This window comes from Oncorhynchus clarkii, chromosome 26 (genome assembly GCF_045791955.1).
Source record: "Oncorhynchus clarkii lewisi isolate Uvic-CL-2024 chromosome 26, UVic_Ocla_1.0, whole genome shotgun sequence".
Taxonomy (NCBI): Eukaryota; Metazoa; Chordata; class Actinopteri; order Salmoniformes; family Salmonidae; genus Oncorhynchus; species Oncorhynchus clarkii.
This window is the reverse complement of record NC_092172.1, coordinates 27,507,185-27,525,239: the sequence shown is the minus strand read 5'-3', so window position 1 is coordinate 27,525,239 and position 18,055 is coordinate 27,507,185. Positions and strand designations below refer to the sequence as shown.

At 46.8% G+C, this 18,055-nt stretch overlaps 1 protein-coding gene across 4 annotated transcripts in view; it reads right to left on the bottom strand.

The window, feature by feature from the left end:
• LOC139384839 (FTO alpha-ketoglutarate dependent dioxygenase) overlaps positions 1–18,055 on the bottom strand; it is a 209,858-nt gene that overhangs the window by 167,723 nt on the left and 24,080 nt on the right. For 2 of the 4 annotated variants that reach the window (XR_011628883.1, XM_071129735.1), the window contains exons 3-7: positions 16,589–17,621; positions 14,366–14,494; positions 5,863–5,942; positions 5,518–5,661; positions 717–836 (exon numbers count right to left, since the gene is read on the bottom strand). Coding sequence is in view for 2 of the 4 variants with exons in the window: in XM_071129735.1 (XP_070985836.1) it covers positions 717–836; positions 5,518–5,661; positions 5,863–5,942; positions 14,366–14,494; positions 16,589–17,621 (1,506 nt within the window). In the remaining 2 variants the exon portion in view is untranslated. The remainder of the gene's footprint in view (positions 1–716; positions 837–5,517; positions 5,662–5,862; positions 5,943–14,365; positions 14,495–16,588; positions 17,622–18,055) is intronic. The other 2 variants (XR_011628884.1, XM_071129736.1) reach the window with 1 other exon arrangement.

The following is an 18,055-nucleotide window of genomic DNA, read 5'->3' as shown; positions in this document are numbered from 1 at the left end:
GGGGAGCACAGCTGGTCTTGGCTGTTTCAGTGATACAAGAGTGCCCCCTACTGCTCCACTCTGCAGAGTTACAACACACACTTTGATACAACAGCAGAGCTGAGTTTGGACGAACACACACGCACACACACACACACACACACACACACACACACACACACACACACACACACACACACACACACGGTAAACAGATGTGACTAAGTAGACTTCAATGCGAACTACCCATCCTCTCTCATTTATGAGAATGAAATGACTGAGAAAATGGAAAGATGTGTCAGAACAATTACTAGTCCCTTAAGATTTGGTGAAGAGCTGAGTAAGACCATGTTGAACCAGACATTCTTAAAATCACACCTGGGGTGTGACACAAAGACACTTCACAATCACACCTGCACTCTCTGATTATTATCGGTCTAGTTTGTGCAATGAACTCAAGCACAGGCATATTTGAGGTTACACAGATGTATACAGCCAATCAGCATCAGATCCTGATGGAGGCTGTCCACTGTGAGAATGCTGATCACGTTGGAACAGGAAACTGTCACTAATAATCACTGACTGCAGAAGTGTGTGAATGAACTGAAGTGTTACAGTAAAGCTCTTTGAGATTAGACTTTGTACGGCTCTTAAAAGGCAATCGTAGACAGTCAACCTTACTACTACACACTAGTATGTGTATTACTGGGTCCCAGTGGGTGTCTATGCAGTCTTACCATGAGCTCCATCTCTCTCCAGTCATTCTCCAGCTGCTCCATGGGTCTGGCCCACCAGCTGCAGAACCGGGTGTAACGCTGGCCCTGGAACCAGTACTGCCTCAGCCACTCAAACTCCACCTGCACACAACGCAACACACTACAGTCAGGTAGAGGAACCATATAGGATTATAGGAATAGTTCAGATCCTAGACAGGCATTGGTAGTCAAGCCGTATGAAGTCCAGATGGAAATATTGGAAAGCGCAAACTTGCAAAAACATGAAGGTACAAAGACATGGAAGTATATCTGTCTATCAACGCCAAGGCCTCTACTGTGCTTTAGAGCACGAGTGAGAGACAGGAGATAACAAAAGGTTAAATCTGTCTGTTGGGGATTTCCCCTAGTCAGATATGTACAGAGAATGAAGTGTACTGGAGTCTAGACTTCCTAGAATGTCTGTTTACACAGATGGTCATCCCTATGAGAATAGACAACCCACCCCTCTCACAATACACCCCTCAACCCCCATTTCCCAAACCAACCCTAGACGCCTATACGCCACATTGCTCCACCCTCTCCTCACTCCTCTTTCCTCCTCCTCTTCCTCCCCTACTCCTCCTCCTCCTCTCCTCCCCCTCCTCCTCCTCCCCTACTCATCCTCCTCCTCCTTCCCTACTCATCCTCCTCCTTCCCTCCTCCTCCTCCTCCCCTACTCCTCCTCCTCCCCTACTCCTCCTCCTCCTCCACTACTCCTCCTCTTCCTCCTTCCCTACTCCTCCTTCCCTCCTCCTCCTCTTCCTTCCCTCCTCCCCTCCTCCTCCTCCTCCTCCCCTACTCCTCCTCCCCTCCTCCTCCTCCTCCTCCTCCTCCTCCCCTCCTCCTCCTCCCCTCCTCCTCCTCCTCCTCCTCCTCCCCTCCTCCTCCTCCTCCTCCTCCTCCTCCCCTCCTCCTCCTCCTCCTCCCCTCCTCCTCCTCCTCCTCTTCCCCTCCTCCTCTTCCCCTCCTCCCCTCCTCCTCCTCCCCTCCTCCTCCTCTTCCCCTCCTCCCCTCCTCCGCAGGGGAATGACAGTTTACTCTGCAGAGCGGCTCACCTGTCCTCCACTGGGAGTGTTTATGTTTTCAGCTCTTTTGAAGTGCTGATTTAATCCTCACAAGGACACGCCACGTAGCCAGGTGTATGGATGTGTGTGTGTGCGTGTGTTTGTCAGAGAAAGTGTGTGTGTCAGAGATTGCCCCAAATGCCGGTGATGCAAATGCAAGGCGCTCTGAGTTGCCCTCCCCGAAAACATCCTACAAAGCACTGTTCCAGTATCATCCTCCCAACAATACATACACCATTTCATTTGACATAGACAACTGCAGAACACAAGGTGAGGAGTACAAAAGAGTTGCATATCAAATGTGAAAGTGACTACAAGACCTACTGTTCATCTCCAACTACTAGTTTGTGTATTGTTCTTGTAGGGGGCATTAGTATGTATGGTACAGGGTTACATTAGCTCTATAACCCATAAGCACAATACAGAGGAAGAAGATGACAAGAGTACAAAGACATTTCCACTTCACCCTTTGTTCAGTGGCTGGCCTTCTAGGCTATACAGTGGCACAGGATACAGAGAAACTATCCGCCATTTTGGATCCAAAGGTGGCTGATCACAGCGGTTTGACATGCAGGGGCTGGGTCACGTACGGGGGGGTACATGGGCCATAGCACGGTTCAGCACCTTCACAACCACTCCATACAACAGACCCTTCAAACAAATGTCAGGCTTTATGGCTCTTCAACCCTCCACTCCCCCCCTTGAACAGTACAGCTCACACACACAACAAAGCAAGAGAGAGGGGACAAACATAGACTGTCCTTTCTCTACCTCCACCCACCGCTCCCCTTCGCTCTCTGATTGTCCGTCTGTCCTTTACTGAGGGAACACAGCCTGTGGTTCCGCTTTGAGCCGACATGGACTCCTAGCCCCTGCCGAGCATGGCGATGGCAGCCTCAAAGTCAGGCAACTGCAGCATCTGTGGGACGCCTGGCATTTGGAGCCTGAGCCGCCCGGCTGTGAGTTACTGAGAGGGGAACACTGACTAAATGCCACCTGCCCAGGTAGAGATCGAAAGAGAGAGATGGAGAGAGAGATGGAGAGAGTCATCGCCATCGTTAGGCTAGATTTTCTCCTCTGCCTAGCCTGCTCTGGATTCTGGTAGCAGGGAGACTGAGAGGGGCCCGTCCCCTGTGGTGTCTCCTGTCATCTCTCCAGGTGACGGACGTGCTAACTGCACATTAGCACTCCGCTCAGCCTCCCACTCACCATGGCGACCCAGGAGTCAAAGCCAAGTAGTCCCTTTCAGTATTTAATGAAGCAGGGTTTTTCCACACCTCTCTGTGGTCCCCCAGCGGACTTGACCAATCAATTTCCGTCTGTTCCATGCCGTGCGGCCCCCGAGGTTGGAGCTGATGAGAGACGGATCGATATCAACCTGCCTCTTTCTGTTTACTTTCCTGGAACTGCCCCCACATCACATCAACCAGGAGCACTGAGCCCTGTTGCCTGTCTCCAGAGGTCCACACTTCACACTCATCACACCTTGGCCACCATGGACACACACACACACACGCACACACGCACGCGCACACACACCTTGAGGAGATACAAACTGTACTCACAGACACACTCAAACAACCTGTCCTTGCTCACCTATAGGCCCTACAGACAATAATATGCTCCAAATTACACATTTCAAACAGGATAGGAAAAAACTGTTCCCTACAGGTCAGTCACAAACTCTCTGACTCCACAAGGAAGAGTGGTGTGGCCTTTTAGCTACTTGACAAACACTGTTACTCACTAGGGAGGGAGAGGCCTGGAAAACATACTGTACAGGACAGAGGAAGGTCAGAGGAACTACCTGGCTGATTACACTTGTACTTTACCTTCCCCCGTCTCTAGCAGAACCAGACATGTGGGACTTACTTAGTGTGTCACACCCTCCAATATTTACTGAGCAGGGACAGGCTTCATTAGGGGGGTCCCAGAGGGCACACTGTCACACATCCACCTGGGAAGTGACACGATGGCTTTAAATGAGACAAGACGTTTGTGTCTGGGATTAGCATTTCAAAGCCAAACACACACACACAGACAGGGCCGTGTGGCGATGGGATGTGATGAGATGCTAGCCCCCTGTTCGTGCCACCGTTCCAACACACAGACAGGAAGATTAGAGTAGAGAGGCCAGGAGGGCCTAGAATCAGCTAGAAACCGGTCTCTCTCTCTGCTATGCCAGGTGCTGTTCTCCTGTCCTCTACCCATCAACCCCTGCTTCAACTCCCTCCTCTGGCTACTAACATTCTCCCCCTCTCCCTGAACACACGTTCCTCAGATGGCTGACGTTCAGCTTCATCCCCATCACAACCCTAAACACCCCCCTTCCCCCCTCTATCCCTACCCAAACAACTGTCAAACCCCCTCTAAGCATACACAACACACAGTACATCAGCATCAGCCAGGCAGCCGGCCGGCCGGTCGATCTCCTGTTTATCACTTTTTAAAGAAATGCCCATAAGGTGTTGGTCAGGTCAGCCTGTCTGACGAGCCTCTGCTTGTTCGCTCTACAGTCGTCCATGTCAAACACGACCCATGCAATATGCGCTCGCTAACCGCCAAAACTAGCCGTCATAATAAATAACTCTGCCAACAATACATCATTTAAGTGGGTGTTCTGCCCTCATGGGCAACTCAGAACAAATGGCCCAATCCATCATCGTGGTCCTGGGGACGCCAGGTAGAATAGAGCAGGGCCAGGCCCCTGAGAGAGAGCTCCACCCCCCCCTCTCCCAGCCTTTTATAAATAGCCTCCTGTTTTCCTAAATAAACGGTGTGCGCCCCCCAGCCAGGCCTACACTGGGTAATCCTGTGGTGCTGCGCTGTGAGCAGGTGTTCTCTCTCTCTCTCTCTGCGATGGAGACCAGGTGTTGGCTAGGCCTCTCCCTCTCTCTCTTTCTATACCCCTCTCTATACCTCTCTCTCTGTCTGTCTCTTTCTCTCTCGCTCTCTCATATTGTCTGAATAATTAATACTGGCTACAACCTTTAAACAACCTCACGCCAGGCTCATCTGTCATGGCGTCCCGTGTGGTTCCTGACTCGGCCCGCTTCTGTGGTTACCTGGGAGTAGTGAGGATAACACATACAGAGGGGGAGAGGTGAAGTGCTATTTTAACCATTAGCCCCTGGCAGTCAGGGGCAGGCTGGGCTGCAGAAGGCTGTATTGAGCAAGCTGCCACTGTAAAGCGTGAATGGCCCCCATAGGGTCTCAGGGCCCCGGAGCCAGATTCACTGATTGTTCTGTGTGAAAGGGGCCATGATCTCGATCCTTAGACAAACAAGAGCAACCTGGACTTATGAAATATTTCTCCCATAACATAAATACCCACGGTAGCTATGAATGATGTCAACCTCTTTATTTTCCTATGGAAGGGCCTTAACCCTGGTTATGTGACCGAAAGTAGAAAGGGAACGATTATACACAACTACCCTTTCCTTGAATGAGGGTTCCAAAAGGGTTCTTTGGCTGTCTCCATAGGATAGGCCTTTTTGGTTCCAGGTAGAACTCTTTTGGGTTCCATGTAGAACCCTCTGTGTAAACAGAACTCAAAATGGTTCTACCTGGAACCAAAAAGGGTTCTTCAAAAGACTCTCCTATGGGGACAGCCGAAAAACCCTATTAGGTTCTAGATAGCACATTATTTTCTAAGAGTGTAGGTAGGACACAAAGTTAGGCCTATCATAGAACCCCAAAGGTTAGTCACACACACCCACCTCGTTGTGTATCTCCTCGTAGCCTTGCAGGGTAGCTGGCAGCAGGGACAGCAGGCTGTGGGTCCCTGTTTCTGGGTCTGTGCTCAGGTTAGACAGGGCCTCCCGGCAGCGGGACTGGATGTAGTCCAGGGTCCCGGTGGAACACTGTGAGGACAGACACTCAAAAAAGGTTGGGAAATAATGCATGTATTCTGGGAGCATGAGGGCCTCTTGGAATTCTAGAATAGAAGGTAGAATCTGTTAAAGAAAGGTAATGGAATATACGGTATCCTATAAAATAAATCGATCATTATTAGAATCAGGCCAGGGTCTCCAAGCCCCCAGTGTACCCCAGGCCCCTCTCACCTCCGCCACTCTGTGTGTAGAGCTGAAGCGGGCTGAGTCTCCAGCCAGAACACAGTGCTGATGGGTCCTGTTCAGGTCATCTGGGGACAGAGGAGGACACACCACAGTCACCACACAACCAACACCAGTCAACTATCCCAAATATTAAGAGGCAATGATGTTCACAACAAATTACTATGAATATAGGCCTACACAAATGCCAAATGTTTTCATTCTGTTTTAACCTTTGTTAGGACACGAGACACCACACTTGTCCACTAGCGGAATGAAGATCGACAATATAATTGAAATGTCTGTTTAATAACTTTAGTCTCTTTGTTATGATGTGCCTGAGTTATCACCTTGTCGGACCCTTTCTCCCCACTCAAACAGATGGATCGTTTCAAACATTTCTTGCTAACCTAACAATGCTATCGCTAATCCTATCAAACGTCAACGCCTTCTATATATAAGTCGCTCACCACCACTGGTGATACACTGGATTCCTAGGTAAGTGTGTGATGGCCTAGTTCCAGCTTTAGCCACAAGTTGCAACGCCTCTCATTAACTGGTTTATCCCGTTTCGGGGGTGTTTTTAGTTTTTATCAGAAATGCTAATATTTATGCTAATTATCTATTTATTTTTTACAAACATGTTAAGTGTTGGCCATTAGATTGTTAACAGTGCAATAGTACAGCCTCTCAAGTGTACCACTGTTCACTGAAAAGTGACCTGTTTCAAGGTGTCAGTGGTTCAGGACAGGTTAGGGCATGGGTGTATTCATTAGGGCACACCATTATGTAGGTGGAAACTATGTTGAATAATAATAAACTACATTTATCAATCTGACTCCATTATTACGTGAATAAATGCAACAAGCCCTGTGCGACTTTGGAGGATTTAGCAAGATGGTGAACAATTGCATCACCAACTGAACATGTGTCTACAGTGCCTTGCGAAAGTATTCGGACAACCCTTGAACTTTGCGACCTTTTGCCACATTTCAGGCTTCAAACATAAAGATATAAAACTGTATTTTTTTGTGAAGAATCAACAACAAGTGGGACACAATCATGAAGTGGAACGACATTTATTGGATATTTCAAACTTTTTTAACAAATCAAAAACTGAAAAATTGGGCGTGCAAAATTATTCAGCCCCTTTACTTTCAGTGCAGCAAACTCTCTCCAGACGTTCAGTGAGGATCTCTGAATGATCCAATGTTGACCTAAATGACTAATGATGATAAATACAATCCACCTGTGTGTAATCAAGTCTCCGTATAAATGCACCTGCACTGTGATAGTCTCAGAGGTCCGTTAAAAGCGCAGAGAGCATCATGAAGAACAAGGAACACACCAGGCAGGTACGAGATACTGTTGTGAAGAAGTTTAAAGCCGGATTTGGATACAAAAAGATTTCCCAAGCTTTAAACATCCCAAGGAGCACTGTGCAAGCGATAATTTTGAAATGGAAGGAGTATCAGACCACTGCAAATCTACCAAGACCTGGCCGTCCCTCTAAACTTTCAGCTCATACAAGGAGAAGATCGATCAGAGATGTAGCCAAGAGGCCCATGATCACTCTGGATGAACTGCAGAGATCTACAGCTGAGGTGGGAGACTCTGTCCATAGGACAACAATCAGTCGTATATTGCACAAATCTGGCCTTTATGGAAGAGTGGCAAGAAGAAAGCCATTTCTTAAAGATATCCATAAAAAGTGTTGTTTAAAGTTTGCCACAAGCCACCTGGGAGACACACCAAACATGTGGAAGAAGGTGCTCTGGTCAGATGAAACCAAAATTGAACTTTTTGGCAACAATGCAAAACATTATGTTTGGCGTAAAAGCAACACAGCTGAACACACCATCCCCACTGTCAAACATGGTGGTGGCAGCATCATGGTTTGGGCCTGCTTTTCTTCAGCAGGGACAGGGAAGATGGTTAAAATTGATGGGAAGATGGATGGAGCCAAATACAGGACCATTCTGGAAGAAAACCTGGTGGAGTCTGCAAAAGACCTGAGACTGGGACGGAGATTTGTCTTCCAACAAGACAATGATCCAAAGCATAAAGCAAAATCTACAATGGAATGGTTCAAAAATAAACATATCCAGGTGTTAGAATGGCCAAGTCAAAGTCCAGACCTGAATCCAATCGAGAATCTGTGGAAAGAACTGAAAACTGCTGTTCACAAATGCTCTCCATCCAACCTCACTGAGCTCGAGCTGTTTTGCAAGGAGGAATGGGAAAAAATTTCAGTCTCTCGATGTGCAAAACTGATAGAGGCATACCCCAAGCGACTTACAGCTGTAATCGCAGCAAAAGGTGGCGCTACAAAGTATTAACTTAAGGGGGCTGAATAATTTTGCACGCCCAATTTTTCAGTTTTTGATTTGTTTAAAAAGTTTGAAATATCCAGTAAATGTCGTTCCACTTCATGATTGTGTCCCACTTGTTGTTGATTCTTCACAAAAAATACAGTTTTATATCTTTATGTTTGAAGCCTGAAATGTGGCAAAAGGTTGCAAAGTTCAAGGGGGCCGAATACTTTCGCAAGGCACTGTATCTTGCAGCGTTATGCAGTTATTGAGAGGCTAGATACAAATAGGTAATCGTGGCGACCAATGTTCTAGCATTCATTTGTTGATGCACCATAAAAACACATTTGCTGCTCCACACCAACTAAACAGACTGCCAGGTCCTCTATCTACCAATCTCTGTCCAGCAGCAGGATCAGTGAAATGTGAGCATTATTCTACTTCATTGAACAAACACAGTCAGATCTCATTCAATCCCTCATGATGGAGGTCTCATATCAACAAACACAGTCAGATCTCATTCATTCCCTCATGATGGAGGTCTCATATCAACAAACACTGTCAGATCTCATTCAATCCCTCATGATGGAGGTCTCATATCAACAAACACAGTCAGATCTCATTCCTCATGATGGAGATCTCATATCAACAAACACTGTCAGATCTCATTAATTCCCTTATGATGGAGGTCTCATATCAACAAACACTGTCAGATCTCATTCATTCCCTTATGATGGAGGTCTCATACCAACAAACGCTGTCAGATCTCAATCCTCATGATGGAGGTCTCATATGGGGTGGCAGGTAGCCTAGTGGTTAGAGCGTTGGACTTGTAACCGAAAAGTTGCAAGATCAAATCCCAGAGCTGACAAGGTAAAAATCTGCCGTTCTGCCCCTGAACAAGCCACTGTTCCTAAACCAAATTGAACATGTTTCATTATTTATTTGAAGCTAAATTGATTTTATTGGTGTATTATATTAAGTTAAATTAAGTGTTCATGATGGAGGTCTCATATCAACAAACACTGTCAGGTCTCATATCAACGAACACAGTCAGATCTCATTTATTCCCTCATGATGGAGGTGTCATATCAACAAACACAGTCAAATCTCATTCCTCATTATGGAGGTCTCATATTAACAAACACAGTCAGATCTCATTTATTCCCTCATGATGGAGGTCTCATATCAACAAACACAGTCAAATCTCATTCCTCATGATGGAGGTCTCATATTAACAAACACAGTCAGATCTCATTTATTCCCTCATGATGGAGGTCTCATAAAAACAAACGCTGTCAGAACTCAATCCTCATGATGGAGGTCTCATATCAACAAACACTGTCAGATCACATTCATTCCCTTATGATGGATGTCTCATATCAACAAACACTGTCAGGTCTCATATCAACGAACACAGTCAGATCTCATTTATTCCTTCATGATGGAGGTCTCATATCAACAAACACTGTCAGATCTCATTCAATCCCTCATGATGGAGGTCTCATATCAACAAACACTGTCAGATCTCATTCCACATGATGGAGGTCTCATATCAACAAACACTGTCAGATCTCATTCCACACGATGGAGGTCTCATATCAACAAACACTGTCAGATCTCATTCCTCATGATGGAGGTCTCATATCAACAAACACTGTCAGATCTCATTCCTCATTATGGAGGTCTCATATTAACAAACACTGTCAGATCTCATTTATTCCCTCATGATGGAGGTCTCATATCAACATACAGTCAGATCTCATTTATTCCCTCATGATGGAGGTCTCATATCAACAAACTCTGTCAGATCTCAATCCTCATGATGGAGATCTCATATCAAGAAACACTGTCAGATCACATTCATTCCCTTATGATGGAGGTCTCATATCAACAAACACTGTCAGATCTCATTCATTCCCTCATGATGGAGGTCTCATATCAACAAATACTGTCAGATCTCATTCAATCCCTCATGATGGAGGTCTCATATCAACAAACACAGTCAGATCTCATTCCTCATGATGGAGGTCTCATATTAACAAACACAGTCAGATCTCATTTATTCCCTCATGATGGAGATCTCATATCAACAAACACAGTCAGATCTCATTCAATCCCTCATGATGGAGGTCTCATATCAACAAACACTGTCAGATCTCATTCATTCCCTCATGATGGAGGTCTCATATCAACAAACACTGTCAGATCTCATTCCACATGATGAAGGTCTCATATCAACAAACACTGTCAGATCTCAATCCTCATGATGGAGGTCTCATATCAACATACACTGTCAGATCTCATTTATTCCTTCATGATGGAGGTCTCATATCAACAAACACTGTCAGATCACATTCCACATTATGGAGGTCTCATATCAACAAACACTGTCAGATCTCATTCCTCATGATGGAGGTCTCATATCAACAAACACTATCAGATCTCATCCCACATGATGGAGGTCTCATATCAACAAACACTGTCAGATCTCATTCCTCATGATGGAGGTCTCATATCAACAAACACTGTCAGATCTCATTCCTCATGATGGAGGTCTCATATTAACAAACACTGTCAGATCTAATTTATTCCCTCATGATGGAGGTCTCATATCAACAAACACTGTCAGATCTCATTCCTCATGATGGAGGTCTCATATTAACAAACACTGTCAGATCTAATTTATTCCCTCATGATGGAGGTCTCATATCAACAAACACTGTCAGGTCTCATTCAATCCCCCATGATGGAGGTCTCATATCAACATACAGTCAGATCTCATTCATTCCCTCATGATGGAGGTCTCATATCAACAAACACTGTCAGGTCTCATTCAATCCCTCATGATGGAGGTCTCATATCAACAAACACTGTCAGGTCTCATTCAATCCCTCATGATGGAGGTCTCATATCAACAAACACAGTCAGATCTCATTCAATCCCTCATGATGGAGGTCTCATATCAACAAACACAGTCAGATCTCATTCAATCCCTCATGATGGAGGTCTCATATCAACAAACACTGTCAGATCTCATTCCTCATGATGGAGGTCTCATATCAACAAACACTGTCAGATCTCATTCCTCATGATGGAGGTCTCATATCAACAAACACTGTCAGGTCTCATTTCAACAAACATTTATCCAATAAACAAAGATCCTGATCCAATCCCAACTGCTGTTTTGAGTGTATCAGTCCCGTCAGTCCACGAGCTTGTTTGTGTGTTTAGATGTCGCCCAGCTCTATTATTATTTGCTCCACAACAAATCATTAATTTAGCCATTACAGAGCTGTCACTCACTGCACATGTGCATATTTACACCCCGCCTTGAGCAGTGTGGCTGGCTAATGCCTTTGATTTGAAAGTCAAACAGTGAAGTGATTTAAGAAGATAGATATTATTATGAGGTCGTGAGGGAAAGAACTGAAAAAGAGCATGACAAACAAAACAAGTTCCCCCACTGTTCTGTGTTATCCTCTGATGAGATTGTGAAGGATTAGATCTCTGGGGGGAATGACTCCCGTCTTTAAAACAGTTTATATCCAATAATAAATGATCTCCATAAATCTGGTCCTCCACAGTCTGATGGCACTGGGGGGACAAACTCGATTTCTGTAATAAATATTAATCTTTCTTTCTCTACCCCCTCAACTGTTGCCACTTGTCCCCTTCCTTTTTCCAGGAAGCAGCAGGCTTTTAAATATATTGGGTCAACTCTTTCTCAGGTCCCTCGTGAGTTGGGAGCTGGAAATCGTATTACCCAACAGGCTCGGTGTCAGACTTGCATTGTTCTTTTTTAACCACACATATTACACACAACATTAACAGTTCAGAGGTTGAGTCACTGACTAACGGTGCCTAAAAGGAATGATGGTGTTCATTATGGTACACGGGCCCGTTCTTTATCAAAACACCACAAAGGCAGAGGCTGTCTAGAGGCGTCACTACGGACCCAGGTTCCATCCCGGGCTGTGTCGCAGCCAGCAGCGACCGGGAGACTCATGAGGCGGTGCACAATTGGCCCAGCCTAGGGGATGGTTTGGCCGTCTGGGATGTCCTTGTCCCATTGCTCTCTAGCGACTCCTTGTGTCGGGCCGGGCGCACGCACGCTGACTTCGGTCGCCAGCTTTCCTCCGACACATTGATCCGGCTGGCTTCCGGGTTAAGCGAGCAGTGTGTCAAGAAGCAGTGCAGCAAAAAGGGGCAAAAACTACAACAAAATGTTTTAAATAATAATAAAACATTTAAAAAACACCAGAAAGCCACTAGTCAACAGGCATCACAAAGATAGCTTTTATTTCTGTCCCTTGTCGAGGCATGCTATAACATCCAATGAAACACTGAGTGGACTAGTTTCTTGAATGTAGTCTTGGTTGATTACAGTAGATAGTGTCTGTACTGTGTACCTGATCCAGGTGTAGGACTGAGACAGACTGACTGTGTGAGCTGCTACAGTACCATAGTGATCCTGTAGGGATCTTCCAAACTGGAACATAAATCCCCATTGATCCAGTTCAGTCAGGTCCAATTACAATGGTGTTTCTAGAGCAGGCCATCACTCTGTTATCATGCCTGGACTGAAAGTGACAAATCTCATCCTGTCTGGGTTATGTCCCATCAGGTCACTCCAACTCATGGTTTCTACTCACATCAACATGTTTTGAAGTAGAATATGAGTCTGTTCCTGCATGTTCTTACCTGTGTCTTTGTGTGTGTGTGTGTCTATTTGTATGTGTCCAAAACAACTATGCAGTCATATTTCACCAACGATCCCAGACAAATACACACAATGATGTCTTGGAGGTCCTAACCCATACACAGTGTGGGACATGGTGTGCTGCTGTGATTGGGAAGCTAGAGGTAGCCAATAATAGCTGTGTAGCCTTGTCCTGTATTGTAGAAGCTAAGGCATCTGCTGTAGCCATCAGCATTAAGGTCTGATTTACACCCTCATGGCCCGCTGCCTGTCCTCTCCACTCCATAGAGACACCACCAGCATTAAGGTCTGATTTACACCCTCATGGCCCGCTGCCTGTCCTCTCCACTCCATAGAGACACCACCAGCATTAAGGTCTGATTTACACCCTCATGGCCCGCTGCCTGTCCTCTCCACTCCATAGAGACACCACCAGCATTAAGGTCTGATTTACACCCTCATGGCCCGCTGCCTGTCCTCTCCACTCCATAGAGACACCACCAGCATTAAGGTCTGATTTACACCCTCATGGCCCGCTGCCTGTCCTCTCCACTCCATAGAGACACCACCAGCATTAAGGTCTGATTTACACCCTCATGGCCCGCTGCCTGTCCTCTCCACTCCATAGAGACACCACCAGCATTAAGGTCTGATTTACACCCTCATGGCCCGCTGCCTGTCCTCTCCACTCCATAGAGACACCACCAGCATTAAGGTCTGATTTACACCCTCATGGCCCGCTGCCTGTCCTCTCCACTCCATAGAGACACCACCAGCATTAAGGTCTGATTTACACCCTCATGGCCCGCTGACTGTCCTCTCCACTTCATAGAGACACCACCAGCATTAAGGTCTGATTTACACCCTCATGGCCCACTGCCTGTCCTCTCCACTCCATAGAGACACCACCAGCATTAAGGTCTGATTTACACCCTCATGGCCCGCTGCCTGTCCTCTCCACTCCATAGAGACACCACCAGCATTAAGGTCTGATTTACACCCTCATGGCCCGCTGCCTGTCCTCTCCACTCCATAGAGACACCATCAGCATTAAGGTCTGATTTACACCCTCATGGCCCGCTGACTGTCCTCTCCACTTCATAGAGACACCACCAGCACCGCTGCCACAGCACCGGGTCACAGGACTTCACAAAATAACATGGAACATAACATGGAACCTTAGGGTTTCCGATACACAAGCAGGCCAGAGTCCGAGCTACATGCGGAACAGAACAGAACAGGGCTTCTGGTCGGGTTGGGTTCAGACTAACACAATGATGAGAAAGCGAGAAATAGAGATAAAAGAAAGAGAGAGAGAGAGCGGGAGAAAAGAAGAAGGGAGAAAAGAGAGAGAAAGAGAGCGAGCGAGAGTCTGGAGTGCATCCTGCTTCTATGGGTCAGTAGGGACACAGTAAACCAAACACACTAGAACATCAAGTGTAAATCTCACACAGACTAGAGATGTCATGTAGAAGGAATGGTGTGCATGCTCTAGTACCTCTAAGGTAGTAGGAGTCTCCGGACTGCAGTGGGAGGGTCAGTCCAGGGGTGTGGATGTCCCAGGCCACCTTTAGACCAATCCTCCAGCAGCCCTTCTCTGCAGGACCCTCCTCCGAGCTCACACCTGCTAAACACAAACAATCCCACCACTTAGGTCAGTAAGATCAGAACCAAATATACAATAGGAGACAGGGCATATTGTTACATTATCTCTCAGTACAACTTGTGTCTTCATCACAGTTTCTGTACAAGAGGAAAGCCTTTTTAATAAAAGTATTTGATGTTAGGTAGCTAGTGTGTGTAGGGGCAGCAGACAGACAGGGTAGTGGGGACTATTCTCCTCCCATAGCCAGTCTCTGAGCCTCTCCCTCAGCCTCTCCCCGTCTGTCCTCCATCCGAGGCATGGTGAGAAAACGAGATCTACCCAGCCCCTGTTAGGTCCACACCCTTCAGCATAAATCAATACTAAAGTCTTCCCGGGCCTCTCTCAGCACCAAGGCAAATCAGGCCTTCTCCTTTGCTCAGCAGAGGACAAATAGTAACTTAATTTCCAGCCAGCGCTTTCTGAGAGAGCCATTAATGACACTGCTCCTAAAGGACCCAGGTTGGGAATGGTGTTGGAGCTGGAGTAAAGAGCATTGTGGTCTTTCTAGCCGGAAAACACTCCGCCGCCAAGCCAGATACCTCCGAATGAGAGCAGCTGGGTGACTCTAAATAAAACCATTCTGAAACACCAGACAGAGCCTTGGGAAAAAGAGACAAATACTAGACTTCTCCCAGACCTGACATGAAAAGTAAGCGCGTCAAAGAAAGACAGGTGTCGTGCAAATAAACATGCATAGAAGGTTACTGGTTACTGTACGTACCAGACTGGGATGTAAAACAGCTCAATTATTGAGTTGAGAAAGAGAGAGAGAGGGGCTTTGACTGCGGCGCAGCCGAGAACAATGTAAAAAAAACATGGGCCCCCTCGTAAAAAAACAACATTCCGCATGGTAACAATTCCATCTCTGTGGTTCTGGGAGAATTCAGAACGATCTGGCCCAAAGTGAACATAGCATTTCTTGAGTAATGCACAGCGGGGTTAGCAAGCAGTGCTGCTAAACTTTGTCAGGTTTGCCTGTGAAGTCTGGTGCTGTGGGGTCAGTTTGGCCTACAAAGGAAAGGCACAGCTGCAGATAGAACAGGCTACCTAGACTACAGCCCCGGCCGGTCGGTCCTCTGCTGTTTGAAGCCAGCGTTCCCAGGGGTCAAGGGTCAGAACAAATCATCTCCACAGACTTTTACTCTACAGCAGGTGGTTCTGTTTAGCCAATCCCTCTGAAATGATGTTGGCCCGCTGCAAAGGCGGCTGAGATATGGGTTGTGCACTGTATTGTCATGTGAAAAGGGGATTGTGCACCTTGGTCGTAAAACAGAGTAAATATTTGATTTAAAAATATGATCATGGTCGATCAATCAGACTTTTGTTAGACGATCACTGATTCAATAGCAATGAACTCCATCAAAAAAGATACACTCATATCAGCCCTAAAAAATCAGGCCGAGATCCACTATGATAGAACATCTAGGCTAAACACTGCCTCAATACTGACTAAATACTGCTGTACAGTCTAGAACCAGTAATCAAAGCAGACACTCATTATTCCATATCAGATAATTACACATTGATCATTTCTGGAGGAAATGACTTAGATCAGATCGTTGAGCGATAAGGCTGGGCGATTTGTTGGAGTTTTGTAGTGTGCCGTTCAGCATGTGTTTAGCCCCTGAATGTGTCCCAGAGAGTGTGTGTTGATGATCTTCCCTCATCCCCTGGCCCTGCTAGCGATAAGGCATCCCAGCCTGTCAGAACAGAACAGAGGCAGCCTGTGATGACATTTGATAATGCCCTGACACTATCAGGCTGATAGATCTGATGGCTGGCTCACTGGAGGCCGTGTCTGAGATAAATGCTGTAAAGCTGTTGGAAGTGAGCTGCTGTAGGGCCACATACACAACGTTAGCTGTTACCTGCATTTGATAGAGATAGTAGCTCAAAATGACATCACAGTGGAGAAGAAAATAGCTACTTCTAAGGGGTTGTGGGTGGAGTGATAAAAATGGGATAACAAGTGAGACTGAAGCGTGTTTTTGAGGAAGTTTGGGTCTAGTTTGACGGGGATCTACCACTACTGACAGTGATATACAACAACTATACTGTATGAGCTTTGACCCTCACCTTTGTCGCCGTCATGACAGCTGTAGCTGTAGACGGCCACAGGAGATAAGCTGACCAGGTTCTCATCATGGTGCCAGCCCACAGCCATCTTACCCATCCCATAATACGGCTCTTCTTTCAGCTGGCTCATAGCTGCTGGGTCCATGTAGTTGAGCAGGGTGACGTTGAACTGGGTCGGGCCAGGACAGGATGTCTTAGCAGGGTTGAGGTTAGAGCATCCCTGGCCACTCTGCTGGTCTTCATCCTCCTCATCTTCAATGTGGTACCCAGAGAGACTGTGTTTTAGCTCAGCCACAGGCTTCTCCTGAGTGCCTAGGTCTGTGGTCTCTGTCTCTGTGCTGCCAGCTGGCCTGTGCTTCCAGCCTGTGTGTTTTCCCTCACTGTGTTGTTTTGACGCCAATTCAGTTTGTTTAGTCTTCATGTCTCCCATCTCGTCGCCGTGTCTTGACTCCCACGCTGCATCCTGTTTGGACGATGGGCCTTCCTCTTCACTGTGTTTTGACTCTATGTCCCAATCGTCGCTGTGCTTTGACTCAGTCTCTCCCTCCTCACTCTGCTTGGACTCCGAGTCTCCTCCATCGTCACTGGGTTTGGACTCCTCGCTATCTTTAGACTCCGTGTCTCCTTCTACACTGGGTTTAGACTCTATAGCACCAACCAACTCTTTCCTGCACTGCTTGAAAACATCCCCCTCCTTCCTGTCTCTGACATCAGAGCAAAAGAAGCAGTTGAGCTCCCAGAGTGCTTTGCAGGCAGCGCTGAGGTCTGGGTCGCAGCAGGTCCCTCTCTGCTCGTCTGTGTGCCAGGGGATGGTGAAGAGCCGCGTGTCCAGATAGCGGTAGGTGGTTCCTGGCTGACCCAGCAGCACCCGGGACACGGCGGTGAAGACGTCTCGGTCCCTCACCTTCACCAGGTCCCTCAGGAAACAGCCCCTCCGCCGCAGGGTGAACAGAGCAGCCTCCACCCGACCATGAAGCTCCTCAGGCAGGGAGCAGGACCGCCGCAGAGCCAGGCCAGAGTAGCTAGTCTCCCACTGGAACACAGGCAAACACAGATCAATTAGCTGTTGTTCTGATTGCTATGAATAAAGTGGTCTCTGTCTCCAGAAACAATTGATGGAGAACAAGTACACAGACCAAACATCCAACATAAATATTGTATAACTAGCCATGTTCCTTCTAATTCTATGGTTCTGCCAATGAGCTAAGTATCTTTCCAAGTGCTGAGTCCTCTGTCTCCAGTGGGATAGACAGAAGGCTTTGGTATGGACTAGTACCAATGGCAGAAGGTCTGGACTAGTACCAATGGCAGTGGGATGACAGAAGGTCTGGACTAGTACCAACGGCAGTGGGATGACAGAAGGTCTGGACTAGTACCAATGGCAGTGGGATGACAGAAGGTCTGGACTAGTACCAATGGCAGTGGGATGACAGAAGGTCTGGACTTGTACCAATGGCAGTGGGATGA